The 17,275-nt window shown below is 54.7% G+C and overlaps 1 protein-coding gene across 2 annotated transcripts; it reads left to right on the top strand.

The window, feature by feature from the left end:
* Positions 1 to 1,179: 1,179 nt before the first annotated feature.
* LOC135977461 (CUGBP Elav-like family member 5) lies at positions 1,180 to 17,062 on the top strand. Of its 2 annotated transcripts, XM_065578707.1 has the most exons (10): positions 1,180 to 1,329; positions 1,773 to 1,852; positions 3,037 to 3,183; positions 9,561 to 9,705; positions 10,087 to 10,233; positions 10,613 to 10,675; positions 10,766 to 10,849; positions 12,121 to 12,264; positions 13,595 to 13,758; positions 15,138 to 17,062. In XM_065578707.1, exons 1-9 carry the CDS (start codon positions 1,224 to 1,226, stop codon positions 13,720 to 13,722), a joined length of 1,044 nt encoding a protein of 347 aa, XP_065434779.1. In that variant the 5' UTR covers positions 1,180 to 1,223; the 3' UTR covers positions 13,723 to 13,758; positions 15,138 to 17,062. The 2 variants fall into 2 exon arrangements, with proteins under 2 accessions (XP_065434779.1, XP_065434781.1); XM_065578709.1 differs by lacking the exon at positions 3,037 to 3,183.
* Positions 17,063 to 17,275: the final 213 nt, after the last annotated feature.

Below are 17,275 nucleotides of genomic sequence, written 5' to 3'. Positions count from 1 at the left end.
TTTGTTTGAAGCCGGCCCCTCTGATCCTGTCACTAACAATAAGGAATCCTCCCTCGCTGCTCCTCCTAAACCTCATCTTGACACAGCCATTCCCTGCGGGGCGTTTCTCCTATGCACGTTCCAGGGGGCGTATTTAACCGTTTCGGTGACACAACCCCTCTGCGGGATGGGGGGCAGGATCGTCCCTGGGGTCAGGCAGTGTGAGTAACCGGCTGGTGTGATCCAGAGGCTAGAGCGCCACGCTTCCAACGCAACCAGACGCCATGTTTCTCTCCGGCCTAATGACACCCGGCTGTAAGATGTTAGCATCGGAGCCTGGGCTTCGGGCCGGGGGGGGGGGGGGGGCGCTTTGTGTGGGGTGATGGAGAAGGGAGTAGGGCGGGGTGGGAACAGGAAGAAGGCACCCCGTTGTTGTCATCACTTCCGCTTCCCCTTCCCCGTCCCCATAAACTCTCCCAGGGTAACCTTGAATTGAGTTTCTCCCTTACAATTAAATAATCCAAAGCGACTCGCTGCCTAACGTGAATGTAGCCATGAGCCTTTCGTCCCCTCTCCCCCCAGGGCCAGAGTGTGCTGAGCCCTCAAGACATGTCCTGTGGACAGTGGGAGGGAGGGGAGAGGATCTTCGTACTCCCTTTGGCCCCGCACCCACGCATCTCCCTGGCATTAGTGCCAACCCTTTGGCAACATTTCTAGAGTGTGGGATCCTGGGAGCCAGGACACCTGGGTTCTTTTTCTGTCTCAAGAGGCAGGAGAGTGGTCTAGTGGTTAAAGCCTGTGGAGGCTGGGCTGGGTTCTAGTCCCTCTCTAGTCGTGAGAGCCAGGAAACTCGAAGTCAGGGTGCCTGGGTTCCATTCCCTACCTCTGCTGTGCAACGCTGGGCAAATCATGTTTCCTCACCTGTCATGTGGGGAGGATAATGCCCACCTTGCGGGGGCTGGGCCTGGGAGGTTTCGCTCTTTAACGTCTGCAGTGTGCTTTGAGATCCTCCGATGGAAGGAGCTATTATTAACCCTTAGGGGGCTGGATCCCTGCTTGGTGTAACCGGAACCTCATTGGATTGCTGTCCGGGATGAATTGTGGCCCAAGGAAAGTAACTCACCTGCCCGTGTGTTACATACCCAAGGCCGGATGCCCCGTGTCCTTGTCCTCTGAGCCGCGAGACTCACAGAAGGTTGATGTTTCTGTGTTTGCCCCTAGGGGACAGGAAGCTGTTTGTGGGGATGCTAAATAAGCAGCAGTCTGAGGATGACGTGCTCCGGCTCTTTGAACCGTTTGGGGTCATTGACGAATGTACCGTGCTCCGGGGACCTGATGGCAACAGTAAAGGTGCGAGCCTCCTCTGTCTGTCATGCCTGTCTTGCTGTCTCTGCGTCCTGGGGTGCACCCAACTCAACCCCTGCGCTGGGCGGGTCTGTACGTCAGGGCCAAAGATGGAGGGTGGCAGGCAAGAGGAGAGGCCTGCTTCGGAGAGGGGGAACGTGGCTTGGGGCGAGTCCCTGGGTCAGCAGACGTTGATGTGCCCAGCTGTCTGCCTGAATCAACTGGAGCACCTGCCAAGCCCTCCTCCTGCCTCCATCTGTCCTTCTGGCCCTGGCCCTGGAATGCTTTGTAGGGATCGGCCTGAGCAGCAGGATCCGGATCTCAGGCTCTGGGCCGGTTCGGATCCGGCCTCGGGCCCGCTCCCCGGTACGCAGGTGGCGCCTGGCTCCCGGCCTCCCTCTCGGGTTTGCTCTCACCTGCAGTCTCCCTTGCTCTCTGTCCCTCTCCAGGCTGTGCTTTTGTAAAGTTCTCGTCTCACACAGAGGCTCAAGCAGCAATCCACGCACTGCACGGCAGCCAGACGATGCCTGTGAGTATGAGTCCAAGGTACCCGTCACGCCCCCTGCTCCCCATCTCTGTTCAAGTGACCGCTCCCCATCCGTCTGTGGCTGGGAACCCCCATCACCGCTCAGCAGAGCGACAGGCACATGCATGTGTTGTGACCTGTGTGGCCAGGACTGTGTGGGAGTATGTGTTACTGCTCTGCCTGCGCGTTCGGTTGTATGTGCCCAGTGTATCCCATCATCCTGACTATCTTAGGCAGGGGTGGCGGTCGTGGTGTTGTGTTTGCCGCGGTAGGTCTGACTGTGAGCGGACAGGGCAGGGCGTGTGTGTGTATTTGGGCTCCTATAGGCATGTGGCTGTGTGTGACCTGATGTGCCGCCTTGTTACCTGGATGTTAGAGTTTGCGATTGTGTATCTGTGATTGCTTTGGGGTCGGCGTGATTAGGGGGTCCTGAGACAGAGTAAATCTTTATCTACTCTGCCTGTACATATGGCGGTGTGAGTGCCCTGTTGTCTGCCTTTCCGTCACCCGGGGCTGGGGTGTGTGTAGAAAGGAGCATGCGCTTGTGTCCAGAGTGGGTGTGACTGTGAGTATTCTGGGGTGTGGCGTGCATGGGTGTACATGCTTCGTACATGCTTGGGGGCGGGAAACAACATCTGTCCTGTGTGCCGGAGCGATGGCTGCCGTATAGTTGTGCGTTCTCTCTCCGTGTCACCCGGGGTGCTGTGGGACTTTGCATTGCTCAGGCGGTTGTTACTCTAGGATGCATGTGTCGCTTGTTTGCCTGCACACACAGTTGTGTGTATGTGCCCTGTACGCCAGTGCTGTACCGGTGCCTTCCTGTCACCTCACTGCCAGTATCTGCGGCTGTGTGTCGTGTGGGTGTGAGGACAGCCGGATGCTCGGCGCTGCACCTGCACCTGTGGCTGCGCGTCCTTGTGCATCCCGGCAGCAGCAACCGTGTTTTCTTGTGTGCGTGTCTGTATCTGTGTCCACCAGCTTGTGTGTCTGGGCAGGGCTCCCCCTAGCTCTCGGGTTCGGATCTCAGACTGAGCCTTTCACTCTGACATTTGCTGCTCTGCTGACCCTCCTCCTCTCTTCCTCTCTGTGCTGCCGCTCCCGCCAACGCCGCCCGATGCCCTCACTGCTGTGCTCTTCTCTCTCTCTGTCTCTGTCTCTGTCTCTCTGTCTCCTCTCTCTATGCATAGGGGGCCTCCTCCAGTCTAGTCGTGAAGTTTGCTGACACCGATAAGGAGAGGACCCTACGTCGGATGCAGCAAATGGTGGGGCAGCTGGGGATTTTCACTCCGTCTCTCACCTTGCCGTTCAGCCCGTACAGCGCGTACGCGCAGGCTGTGAGTATCGCGGGGCCCTATCGCCGTGGCGTGACACCACGGAGACCAGGGCTGGCGGAGACCAACCGGCTCCCGGAGCGGTCTGCTGTGGTCTCCTGGGTTCCCTTCTCAGCCTGTTGTGCTGGGTGTGCTGCAGGCCCCGGTGCGTTTCTCCTAGTGGGTGTGACTGGTTGGCCGACGGTCCCTCAGGAGAGATCTGGTCTCGTTTCTGAGTTGTGACGTATTGCTTCAGTACAGTGCCTGCTGGAGCTAGTGGACCGGTTGAAGTGTCTGGGAGTCCTGAGAGACAGTGCAAGTGTGCCCTGGTGTATTTCTCTGGTAGGGCCTGTCTATGCTGCAGGCCCAGACTACCCTGTGCTGACGGGTGTGCTGTTGCTTCACTGCTCCGGGACCCAGCCTAGCTAGATTAAAGCTTATCCTGGAGATGTCAGCTCAAGCTGCAGTGTAGACCTTCCCGAGGTTTGTGGGCTGTTTGGAGCCATGATGCCTGGGACTTGTCTCCTGGATATGCAGTCTTCGAGTTGTGATGTATTTCTCTAGCATCCGGTGTAGTGTCCCTGGGCTGGGTGTATTGCTCTCTTAGCCCTTGGGAATGATTGTGCCACGGTGGGTCGTGAGTCCTAGCAGTCTGGGTCCTCGCGGGTTTCTCTCTTAGCTTTTGCTGCAGTGCTCAGGAAAATCCTAGCATCTCCAGTGGGTTCTGGAGTGTTTCTCTCTTCGCTGGCGTGATCACAGGGCCTGCCGTGGCTAGGAGAGTCTTCGAATCGAGGAGAACGTACCTGGCTCTGTGATATTTCTCTCCTGGCTGGTTGTGCCTGGGATAGATTCATAAGAACATAAGAATGGCCATACTGGGTCAGACCAAGGGTCCATCTAGCTCAGTGTCCTGTCTTCTGACAGTGGCCAGTGCCAGGTGCCCCAGAGGGAATGAACAGAACAGGTAATCATCAAGTGATCCATCCCCTGTCGCTCATTCCCAGCTTCTGGCAAACAGAGGCTAGGAACGCCATCCCTACCCAGCCTGGCTAATAGCCATTGATGGACCTATCCTGCATAAATGTATCTAGTTCTTTTTTGAACCCGGTTATGGTCTTGGCCTTCACATCATCCTCTGGCAAGGAGTTCCACAGATTGACTCTGCATTGTGTGAAGAAATACTTCCTTTTATTTGTTTTAAACCTGCTGCCTATTAATTTCATTTGGTGACCCCTAGTTCTTGTGTTATGAGAAGTAGTAAACAACACTTCCTTATCTACTTTCTCTATACCAGTCATGATTTTATAGACCTCAATCATATCTCCCCTTAGCCATCTCTTTTCCAAGCTGAAAAGTCCCAGTCTTATTAATCTCTCTTCAGACAGAAGCAGTTCCATACCCCTAATAATTTTTGTTGCCCTTTTCTGAGCCTTTACCAATTCCAATATATCTTTTTTGAGATGGAGCGACCACATCTGCACGCAGTATTCAAGATGTGGGCGTACCATGGACTTATATAGAGGCAATATGATATTTTCTGTCCTATTATCTATCCCTTTCTTAATGATTCCCAGCATTCTGTTTGCTTTTTTGACTGCCGCTGCACATTGAGTGGATGTTTTGAGACTCAAGACCTACTACGGGGTCTCAGGTCCTTTGGCTGCAGACCAGGGCTACCAGAGCGGAACGCTTTTGTTAAAGAGCTGTGTGATGGCACTAGTGTTATTTTCAGTGGGATCTGGGCCATTGTCAGAGGCAGGAATCCAAGCCTGATGGACCAATGGTCCCATCTGGTAGTGCGAATCCTACCTTCCTGTGGAGCATCCAGCGCTGGTTGGTTCTTTTCATCTTCAGGTCAGCTGACTACCTCATATAAGGTAGAAAGGCCCAGAGAGACTCTACACGTGTCTCCACTGTCCTAAAAAACCCACAGAACCAAGTCTCAGAGCCTGGCACAATTGACTGGGGCTTGCAGAGCTCAGGCTGCGGGACTACAAATTGCAGTGCAGAGGTTTGGTCTTAGGTTGGAGCCTGCGCTCTGGGACCCAGCCCCCTCGTGGGGTTTCAGAGCCCAAGCCCGAATGTCCACACTGCCCTGCAGCCCGAGTCCCGAGAGTGTGAGTCAGCTGACCCAGGTCAGCTGGGGCCGTGCCATGGGTCTTCTACTGCAGTGTAGACGTACCCTCAGTGACCTGCTCAAGGCTACACTGGAGCAAAAAATTTGGACTTAGGTGCAACCTTCATTCAGTCCCCTTTGTCCCATGGACCCCTCCCCGCCACGCACACACACACGAGGGAAGAACACTGTCTGAAAAGCTGCTTGGACCTAACCCCAACTGATGTCAGTCGTTTACATGACTCTCAGTTCAAATTGTACCCGCTGGGGACTTGCTCCGCACCCTCCCCCCAACGCAGCCACCTCTGCCCGTTGAACGGGGGTGGGGCAGGATGCGAGGAAGAACACCGTCCGTGTCAGAGTGGACCTGCAGTGGGGAGTTCAGGGAGCTGGGCCGTGGCCAGGACTGGCTAGTGGACTGTTCTCTGGAAAATGATTGCAGGGTCTATAACGACCAGCACCGGTCAGGACCTTGGTGTTACGTGTCATTCAAATGATGACTCCTCCTCCTCTCACCAGCACCCTGCGCCTGGGACACTGGTTGAGTAAGGGCCTGGATGGGACGGTGCCTTGTCCTGAGCTACCAGCATCGCCTTCTCCAGCACCCCAGGGCTTGCTTCCAGCTCCCCCGTCCAACTACTGGCCACCCTTGATCTAGTTTAGCTGTAACGAGATCCTAGCCAAGGGGGCCAGCATTGGCGCAGTGGGGGCTTTTGTCCACACTCGTTTCTGGTGTGTGTGTTAGGTTGTGGGGTAGGCAGGGGCAGGGGTGCAGGGAAGTCATGGCGTGAGAGGTCTTTGACTTTAGGCTTTGCCTTCATCTTCTCTTTCACTCTTGACTGGCCCTGCCTCCCACTCCTCCTTGACTTCATTCCTGGCCTTTTCCTCCTTGACTCTTGGCTTGGCCTGCTTTCCTTCCCTTTGGCCTTCCCCATTCTCTTCTCATTGGCTGTGGCCCAGCCCTGGGCCTTTAATCTTGGATTGTTGCTTCCCTTGGACCTTAGGCTTGACCTGATCTTTGGCTTCTCCTCTCGCTGGAGGTGAGATCCTGGCCTGTTCTCGCCCTGACTACATCAGGGTGTCGTGAGTCTCTGCAGTGTTCGCCCTTCGAAGTGCCCCCCATCGGATGCGGAAGGGGCGGTACCGGGGAGGGATTTGCTAGCAGAGTCCTTGTAGAAGTATTCCGAACGTCAATCCAGGGAGCAGCCTCAAGTGACAGGGCTCGTGCTGAGTTAGAGCTCAGCTGATCTCTGGAACGGCGACAAGGTTTTCCAGGGCAGCACTGACGCGGAAGATTTGACACTTGTGGCTGCTCCCTGGCCAAGTGGACGCCGTTATTAGAATGTATCAGTGCAGCAAGTGAGGGTGGCACTGCGTGATCCCAAGGGAACCTCTTTTGATCTGTTTGCTCCGTAATACGCCGGCAGGTTTTCGCCAGCGTGTGACTCGCTGGGTCTCTGGGCCAAAGCGATCAGACGGGTTAGAACGATGGCGATGGTAATTCCCTACACAGGGCAGAGAAGGAAAACAGTTGTGACCCTGCGTAAGGACCATGAGTGGTTAAGACTTGGCTTAACATCGCCTCCCAAAGACAGCACCTCCAGGAGCACAGCGCCACGTAGTACCAACCTGGGGTACTGGTTTGATACCATCTCTTGTTCTACTACTGAGATACTCACGACACTCCCAATCCCGACTTGCCTGGCCTAGGCGGTCTCCCAGGCCAGTAACCACCACGCTTATCCCTGCTTTGCTTAGAAGTGGGGGCCACTGGAAAAACCACACGTGCGGGAATAGTGACAACCCAGGTTCATAGGCAGACAAGCAGCTTCTTCCGGGGAGTGTCCATGTGGTGTCCCAGGTAGCGGTTCTGTGGCCTTCCCATTAGCATGTAGAAGGCTCTGCGTAGAGGCCCTGGGGTGGTGGCCTCACCTGGGGCATTTCCTTTGGGGTGGGAGGATGTGGCAGTCAGACTGCACCCTCTTTCCCACTAATATTGTGCCCTGCACGGATAAGCGACACGGGTGGTGTGACTCCCGTTGCGATGTGCAGGCGCCTTCAGGGAAGGGAATTTTCTACCCAGAAGCCAAAACACTTTATTGATTCCCCGTCCACCCCCTGTAGATCTCATGGGAGCTACAAAGCTAGGTTTACTTGGTCCTGTCTGAGCACAGGGGGCTGGGTTAGATGACCTCTCAAGGTCTCTTCCAGCCCAAAATGTCTGTGATTCTATGATTCTCCCACCCATCCCGCTGCTGCCCTGCTGAGCTGAATATGGCATGGGGAAAAGGGAATATGGCTCCATCAGGCCTTGCTCGTGCCACTCTAAAGAGACATTAACGCCACAACTTAGCCAACTCCTATTTTGACTCAACAGCAGTGATCGGATGAGGTGCTCAAGCTAGACTGATATGTCTAGGAGCTACCAGCTCCTTGACTGTAGAATTCACTGCTTCGGTCCCGTGTTTGCTGATCTCTGGGCCACGTTGGTTGCAAAGGCTCTGTATATACTCAGCCTTCTTAAGGGGTGAGTTAAGTTGATGCAGTATCCATTAGACTTGAGAAGAGACAGGAGGGGAGTGAATATAAGGGGATTCTCTATTGAGGCTTCTGGACACAGACAGACCTTGGGGTTTTCTCTGGCTCATTAGTTCCCAGCCTGGGCACTGTGGATCATCACACAAAGGTCTTCCTCCCTGCAAATGTCACACCATTTACTCACTGTCATTCTTGCCTGTGAGAAACAACGGTGTCCGATGCTATCACAGGGCTATAAAGGGGCGGGATAATTTGGTGGCCATTAATGACATTTGCAGCTATTTGCGCTAAGATCTACTTAATCAAATCTCATGCTTCAGAGCATCAACGGATGGCCGCAGGGGTCAGGAAGAATTTTCCCTTCCTTCCCCTCTCCTACCCCAATGTGCATCACTACCTAGTTAGCCAGGTGCATTATGGGGCCAAGGGGGTTTGCCTTCCCCCGAGGCACCGGCGAAGGCTGCTTCTGGAGGCAAAATTGCTCTGATTTTGTATGGCAAAGTCTGTGATGTGAGCTCAGCCCCAGCGAGTGCTGTGTGTTGTTAGTGTGGAGTCTAAAAGGGACTGCATGTGTCTGAGCAAAATACAAATGTATAACAGCCGGCAATGGGCAGGGTGTGATGGGAGCGATCTCACAGAGCTGCCTAGTGGAATTCCCATCCTTCGGGCTAGTGAAAACCATACCGGACCCTGCACTAAGGAATGCTTCCTAGAGAGCAGTCTTGCACTGGTCCCCTGGTGGGAGAGGGCCGGGAGGAAATGCCGTACTGGTCCTTTAGCATCTCTAACTTGTCTGGTTCATTTATAAGGTCTCCCTTCAGGAGTAGATGAAGACAAGACTGGGAGGCGGAGCATGGGGTGGAGGCAGTTCTATCGCCACACAACGCATCCAAGTGCCTGTGGGCTTCTCTTGTAATGAGCTGGCGAATATGTATGCGTTACCGCTGCCCTTTGTGGAATAGAAATCAGAGCTTTTCAACTGGGTGTCATTGACCCCATACTGCTAACAGCGATTCTCCTTTAGCTCAAACTCTGGGGACCCATGTTTTCAGAACAGGAAAATCCCCAAGTTCTAGCCTGGCTGCTGCCATGGGGGGGGTCCTGGTGTGTAGCACAGAAATGGCCCAGGAAGCAGTGGATTTGTTACAGTACTAGAGAGATGGGCCAGGGAGGAGGGGTGGTGTTAAGAGCTGGAGTTTGGGAGCTCAGTCGAGGCCAGGGTTTGGGTCAGACACTGACATAAACCTCTTGGGAGCGGCTCTTCCCAGGAGCTTGTCCGGCCGCCTCCCAACCCAGCCGCAGGGAATCGGCTCCTTCCTCTGTTGAATCAGACCCGCGATCACATCCACGGGGGCCAATTTGGGGTTGAAGCTCAGCGGGGTTTGTCTGCGAGGTTGTGTTTGCGGTGCCTTGCTGGCCTGGAGCTGCCCCTGCAGGAGCCGTCGCTCAGGTGAGTATCCCGGGAGCAAGGATGCTCCTAGCGCCATCACCAGGGAGGGCCTCGCCAGCCAGCCTGTCTGAGCGCTAGAATTTGGGGTGGATTGTTGGAATCTGGGTGCCCCCTAGTGGCTGGTCGGAGATGAACCCTGCCTCTCAGATCCAGAGTTAGCAGCTGGGGTGGGGTTAGCATGTGGGCGCGGTGTGAATGGAGCGGGGGAGGGCCGGCCCTGGAGCCCGGGGCTGAGTAACTTATTAGACGTACCCTCGCACCAGGGCTGAAGGGACGTCTCTTTGCTTCGTTTCACAGCTGATGCAGCAGCAGACGACGGTTCTCTCCACGTCTCATGGCAGCTACTTAAGCCCAGGAGTCACCTTTTCCCCATGCCATATCCAGCAGATCGGCGCCGTCAGTCTAAACGGGCTACCAGCCACCCCTATTGCACCCACCTCAGGTAGGTGCCCTGCCCACCACCCTCAGCTCTGAGTAGAGTTACTATGATTTACCCATATAGGGTTTAGGTAACAACCAAGAACGAGGCCCCATTGTGCTAGGCACCAGACTATCCCTGGCCTGCAGAGCTCCAGTGCTGCGAGCTTCTTTACAGCAGTGCCCTACCAATGCTATTACGGCCTGTGGCATTGTGCACCTATCCCCACAGCACTGCCCTGTCTCCAGCAGGGGACAGGACTAGGGGACCTCTCAAGGTCCCGCCTGGTCCGGTGGTTCTATGGTTGTGAGCTTCTTTGCAGCAGTGCCAGCCGGAAGATGCTAATGAATCGTTGTGGGTTGTGGAGGCCAAGCTAACGTGGGATTTGTTTGCCTTTTCCCTCAGGGCTACACTCGCCTCCTCTCCTGGGCACAGCTGCAGTTCCGGGGCTGGTAGCGCCAATCACAAACGGGTTCACCGGGGTGGTGCCTTTCCCGAGCGGCCATCCCACCTTGGAGACGGTCTACGCCAATGGCCTCGTGCCCTACCCAGGTATGGAGGAAGGGGAGGACCCTTGGCTGCCAGCTTCCTGGCTCGTCGGGGCCAGACGATCCGATCGACTCCACCATCTCCCCAATGAAATGCTGTGGTTCTTGTTACTCTGTGTTCTCTCTCCTCCCGCTCCCCATCCCGGCTCGTTCCAGGTCTCTCTCTCTCACCCTCTCTGTGTCTTGGCTTAGCCACACATCACAAACCAGAGACCTCAGGGAGCCAGAACTAGTAACCGTCCCTGGCTTCCCAAACAAGGAGTTTCTCATAGCTCCTGGCAGCCGCTCTGGGTCCCTTGGGCTTGCGGCAGAGTCAGGGAGCGCATATCTAGCTCTCCAACGATTCCCTTTCCATTCCTTTCTCTTTCTCTCCCTCGCTCCAGCTCAGAGCCCCTCGGTGGCAGAGACCTTGCACCCAGCCTTTACCGGGGTTCAGCAGTATGCAGGTACCTGTCCCCTTTTACGGCCCTCCCCTAGACTTCCCTTGTGTTCGCGTTCCATTGGATAACTGGTTTGTTACGTCTCGTTGACCGCAGCCATGTATCCGACCACGACCATCACCCCGATAGCCCAGACCATCCCCCAGCCGCATCCCATCCTGCAGCAGCAGCAGCGAGAAGGTGAGGACTTGGGACAACGGGAAGCTCCGGTCTGGGGGCTGACGCTCGTGGGATTCCCTTGGGGGAGCTGAGCCCCGTGGGCTCTGATCTCCCCAGTGGAGGGTGAGCAGGCTCCACACAGTGCCCCGGAGAAGCCCAACCCACGAGCCAGGGCTTGGCTTCAAAGCTGGAGCGTTGGTGCCACCAAACCACGCCAGTTGCACAAGCCCCCATCAGGGGTCGTCCCCAGTCACACGGGGCCTGATCCGCAGCCTGTGGAAGTCAGCGGCAAGCCTGGATCAGGCCCTTGATGAGAGGGAAGAGATGCACTCCATCTGGCATCAAACAGCCCCAGTGAAGATGGTAGAGCCGGGTGCTGCAAAGCAGTCTCTGCACTTCTTGGACTTTCCGGGCCCCCGGCCTGTCACTTTCAATAATGTGACCGGAAAGGGATGAGGATATTGTTATCACCCTGCACTGGCAGCGCAGTTACTGCTCTGCCCTGCCATGCCAAAGGTTCGAATCAGATTCCTGAGACTGGCATGCATAGCTGGCCCAGCATGGGGCGAGAGCCCCTGGCATCGCTCTACAGCGGCTCCTCCCGGCTCTTCTGGGAGCAGCGTTGGTGGATTCCCCCAGCCATCCCTGCTCAATGCAGCAGGCTCCATCGAGGGCCTGGGTCACTGCTTTAATCAGCCAGTTTGTAATCTGCAGGCTGCCTGGGACTAGTGGCTGAGTTGGCAGTCCCGGCTCAGCCCTTCCCCGGGGGTGTCCAGCGCAATGCTCGAGGTTTACCGTGTGGTCGTCTTTCAGATGGGACTTCAAATCCAAGGTCCAGACCTCGACAATGAGTCCCCAGGGCTCTCAACCCAGCGGTTTCCACCAGGGCTAAATTTATGCCAATGGAACAAACCCATCAGTGCCCGGCTCTGGCACATCACTGAAGGAGAGGTCCAGTGTCACCGGTGGGAACCGGGGGCTGTGATACCCAAAGCTGCTCTGCAGAACCCTGCAGTCATGTGTTGTTCCCAGGGCACTGCTGGGATAAGTAGTTCGCAAACTGTGGCTGTGGGGGCAGCCCTCTGAGCGCCCCCTCTCCCTCCCCCGATCCAGAGCTTAGCCGGCGGGGAGAGCCGAGCAGGAGGGGCGTTTGGGAGGGGGAGGTGGCCCGTCAGAGATTCTCTTACAAAGCTGTTCTCTGAGCTGAACCCGTTTCTTTCCCCTTTCCCTCGGGGGTTGTGCACACTTGTGTGTCCTGTCCCCTCCCACCCCCTCCCTGTCCCTGACTGCAGGTCCCGAAGGCTGCAACCTCTTCATCTACCACCTCCCTCAGGAGTTTGGAGACAACGAGCTGATGCAAATGTTCCTGCCCTTTGGCAACATTATCTCCTCCAAGGTGTTCATGGACCGAGCCACCAACCAGAGCAAGTGCTTTGGTAAGCAAGCCCCTTTTCCCGCAGCAGCAGGGGGCTCTGAGAGGCTGGATGAGACCGCAGTCATCTGGGGCACGAGGTGGAAAGGGGATGAACTCCCCTGGGACATGGAACGCTCTGATCTAGAGGCATTTGGGGCACTCCAAGTCCTGCACCTGATTCTGGGCAGGGCCGCCCAGAGCGGGGGGCAAGTGAGGCAATTTGCCCCAGGCCCCCACGAGAATATAGTATTCTATAGTATTGCAACTTTTCTTTATGGAAGGGGCCCCCGAAATTGCTTTGCCCCCGGCCCCCTGAATCCTCTGGGCAGCCCTGGTTCTGGGTGGAGTGGAGGCTAGAGCGGAAGTGTGAGAGAGTAGCTCAGCCACGTGTGTGTGTGCGCGCGTACGCACATGCGGACTGGGGCTGTGTATAGACTGGGTGTGCGCACACACCAAGGGATGTATGTGTATGAACTTGTGGATGTGTGTGTGTGTGTGTGTGTGTGTGTGTGCGCGCGCCCACGCTATCACTGTAGGTACGTACATGCCCCTTCCCCCCAGCAATATGTCAGCACATCAGCCTAGAGGAGCCAGGGCGTGGTTCGTTTATAAGGGCTTGTTTCGGTCGCTGTGGTTATTGGTGTGTGTGCTCGGTGTTTGCGTGTGAGTGTGAACCGGTGGAGGGGTGTCTGCTGCTGTGCGTGCACAGAATTTATGGCGGGGGGGCTGAGACTCGCACTGACTGTGGCTCGGAGGACGGTGACATCGGGGCGGGGGGGGGGGGGTCTCTCCTCTCTGCTGGGAGCAGATTTCACCGTCTAGGCCCAGCTCCTGCGCCCGTTCTATCTGCTGCCATCACCAGCCGCCTCCTGCTACCGCGCAGCAGCGTCCCTGGAACTTGGGAGATCCTGGCTGCCGGGCGTGCGGTTTCTCTCGGGCAGCAGAGGCTGATCCCAGGGAATAGCAGGGCAGAGACCTGGAGCTGGACTCTGTAGTCAATGGGGAGCCCGTGCAGAGTGGACCCCGGGGTGCTCACCAGGCACGCTGCTGCCTTTTCCCCCAGCTGGAGCGTTTCTTCAAGGCATGCGGCCTCATTCCTAGGTAGCCTGACTTTCAACAGTCAGGCCTGGAGAGCGCAAAGGTGCCGATCACTGTGGCAGAGCCTAAATCTAGTAGCCCGGGGCGCAGCCTTTCGCCCAGTCGCAGCTGGAAGGGGGATGTTTTCTACTGGCATGGCTGCCCTAGGTGGATGGATTTGGGCCAGTGCACCCCAGCAGTCCTGGTCAGACGCTGGGGCCTTAGATCCATGAGAAACTGCGACCATCTCCGTCCCCCCGGTCTTCGTTCTGCAGGTTTTGTGAGCTTTGACAACCCGTCCAGTGCCCAGACTGCCATCCAGGCCATGAACGGCTTCCAGGTCGGAATGAAGAGGTTGAAGGTTCAGTTAAAACGACCCAAGGACGCCAGCCACCCCTACTGACAGTGTGTGAAGCCAGGATTCAGTGCTGCAGCACAGGTAAACCATCCGACCTCCCAGCTCCTGCTCCCTCCACCGCTGCCCTGTGGCTCTGCAGCTGAGAGAAGCAGCCCCCGTCCATCCTGACTGCCCTGCTGTAGAGCTAGGTATTAACCCTGAGAGATTGTTTTCAGGTGGGGCGCGTGACGTGGGCTTAGCCTGTGGCCCAGTCTCCCAAGGTAAGTGGTGGAAGCCCCAACACTTGGGTCATTTAAAAATGGACTGAAGCATTCACTGGAGGGAACAATCCAGCGGTGTGGAGTAGACGGGGACCAAGGGTTCTTATGTCCTAATACAGCCAGAAAGACAAAGAGCTTCCATCTCTGCTCTCTGTGGACACTGGGACAATACATTAGGTTAGGCACAGGGGGCTGGGGTGATGCACCGCTTCTGCTGTTTAGTTTGGACGTGGTTTGAACTTCTGGGGTGACAGCTTGTTTTTCTCCCCTAGGCTGGAGGCGGTTTGCTAGCTAGGGCACTGGTGGAAGGCTTTGGAGCACGGTGAAGTTTGCTTGGCATCAGGGACCCAGCGAATGCTGGTTTTTGCAGCCGTTCCCCTGTGAGAAACTCTTCTCCCCAGGACGCTGCATTAGGAACTCTAGGGATGCCGCAGCTTCAGCAGGGACATGATTAGCGGAGGATGGACATCAGCCACCACTCACGCCTGGCCATCCTCTCAGACTGGGCTTGGTATTTGCTTTGGCTACCAGCGCAGATGCGTCCACTTGCACTAGTGTTACTGCAGCATTCGGGGCTGTCCCTCTCCAACACTCGCGTCAGATGTTTCTAATGGGTTGGGGCGATCTGTTTAACCCCCGTCACAGAGCATGTTCCGGGCACTTCGTGCTGCCACAGGACTGAAGGCAGCGAAGCCGTCTTCGCTGGCAGCCAAACCAGTTCTCAGCCCAGCATCAGCCATACTCCTTCAGTGGGGGTCTCTGCCCCCAGTGTTCTAGTGGCTAGACCATATATGAAGGCTTTTGAGTCTGGTACAACCTTTGAGCTAAAGAAGCTGTCCCTTCAGCCCTCAGGGCTCCAGTGGTGGTGGGTTCAGGGCCTTCAGACCGCTGAGCTAAGGGAAAGCTGGAGGGGTGGGGAGAACCCTAATAACATGGGGTCACTTTCATAGAATATCAGGGTTGGAAGGGACCTCAGGAGATCATCTAGTCTAACCCCCTGCTCAAAGCAGGGCCAAGCCCCAGACAGATTTTTGCCCCAAATCCCTAAATGGCCCCCTCAAGGATTGAGCTCACAACCCTGGGTTTAGCAGGCCAATACTCAAACCACTGAGCTATCCCTCCCCCAATGGAGGGGAAGGACAAGGAGAAGCCTTGGTGTTAATCTAGGGCCTCCTAACCTCCCACCCTCTTTTAATGCAGGCAAAGGAACCGTCCAGAGGAAGAAGAACTTCTGCTTCAAGCTGATTTCAGGAGAGGCCAGTAAATTTAAGAACTCTTTTGACACCGCCCCTTTCCGTCCCACCCTGCCCCCCACCCCGAAAACGTGACGCTCCGAAGAGAAGAGACGCTTTGGAAGGCTTGACATTGACCCAGCGGGAAGAGTCTTGTCACAACTGGCTGCTACCACCACCACCATTACTGGGGGAGGAGGGGGCCAGAGAAGTAGACACTCATGGGGACCAGGCTGCCTTCTGCTCGGGATAGGTGTGGAGTGCCGTGGACTAAGAAAACTTAATTGTTGCGTCTCTAGGTCACCACAGCAACTCACGGGATTTTGGCTTTCACCCTTTCATATATAAATATAAATATATATATAATATATATATATATATACAGTCTCTATTTTTTTTTAACGTAAATCACAGGACCAAACTTTTCCATTCAGAGACTCCCTCCTCCTCACCTCCAGAGGGGTTAGGAGCAAAAGGGTTACTGCTGGGACAGCACCTCCTCTACGGGGACTGCACAAGGGCCTGGACATTGTCAGAGGACGTGGCCACGGGGAGATCCTCTCTCCACTTGGTATTAGCAAGCGGTGAGGAGAGAGCGAACTATATACCTCCAGGAATGGGGTAAGGCCACCTCAAGATTCACTCACCCATCAACCTTAGCACCAGCTTGGTTAAGGCTATTGAGAACTCTCAGTCTTACTTCTTAGAGGGCTTCTGGAGACCAGGCTACGGGAATTTGGCTCTGAAGCCTATCTTGAGCACTCCTGGAATGGGAAATAAGGTACCTTTACCCTTCATCCCCGGCAACAGCAGACCTTCCCCGTGCTCAGCAAAGAACCCTTGACTTTCATCGTTCTCCATGGCAACAGGGAATTTTTCCCAACCTATCAAAGGCGAGCGCTGTTATCCTACAGCAGAGAGATGGAAGCCTGAAATGGCCTACACGTTGCCTCCACGTTCCGGCTAGAACATAGAGCTCTTTATCAAGCGTTAGCATTTCCAAACCAAACATTCCATTGGCGACGATGTTTACTCCAGTTGATGACCTCTTATCCCCTCCGCAAGGCTTTTCTGAGCAGATGCACGGAGGATAACATTGTAAAAGAGGTTGTTTTGTTTTCAGCATTCCTCCCCCTCCAAGGACAAATTATACAGTATGCAGCATATATAGATATAGCTATAGATATAGATACACTTAAGCACAGAACCCAGGTCCGAGCTTGGTTAATTGGAGCTCTCCTAAAGTAGGGATCGTATGGACAAGCAGCATCCATTTAACAACTTGAAAGAGTCCCTTTAAGGTTCTACCAAAATAAGTTTAAGCAAAAGAAAAAAACAACGTCTGAACAACTATTCCAGAGTTTGATAATGTGCGAAGAACATTCCTGTGCGTGTCTGCGTGCGTTTGTGTGTGTCTGCGCGTGTTTAAACAACATCAGCAGAGGGTTGGTGGGGAAAGACTGATGTAGCAGTTTTAGAAGAGAGCGCTGAGGACTAAGTTTCTCTTGGGACCTTTATAATCTGTTGTCATTCTCCAGATACCCATGTGCAGATGTTGCCCAGGCTCTTTAAGAAGGTACATTTGTGGCTCTTCACCAACCCTCGCTGTCTGATTCTGAGAGCACATGAGAGAGAGGATGAAGTATTGAAAGCTTGTGCGTTTCTATCGTCCATGTTTACTGATTGTAAATACCATTTTTATACTTAACATCTATTATGTACGTGATTTGTACGATGTTCTTTATTTCTGCTACAAGTGATTTCATGAAGTTTGAACTTTAATCAAATTTTGAACAAAAAAAGAATATTACCAACAAACAACAAAACGAAAAAAAAAAAAAAAATAAGGACTTTGGAAATTTTAGGTTGAGCTGGTTTGAACTAAGTGTCTAAGATCAGTTTCTTCCATCACAGTTACCAATGTGACCGATCCGGTGTTGCAGGTGAGATTCAAGCTATGTCTTAATGTCAAACTCCTCGCTCTGGTCTAAAGAATCCGAAATTTATTTAATAAAAGTTTTACTTGTTAAGTAACTGGTTTTCGGCTGTTGGTTGTGTCCGTCGCCAAATGGTTGCTTGGGTTTGAAGACAGTCAGGAGGGCCCCA

Source organism: Chrysemys picta, chromosome 25, assembly GCF_011386835.1.
Source record: "Chrysemys picta bellii isolate R12L10 chromosome 25, ASM1138683v2, whole genome shotgun sequence".
NCBI classification, from domain to species: Eukaryota; Metazoa; Chordata; order Testudines; family Emydidae; genus Chrysemys; species Chrysemys picta.
The sequence above is the reverse complement of the archived record's forward strand: the minus strand, read 5'-3'. Positions and strand labels throughout refer to the sequence as shown.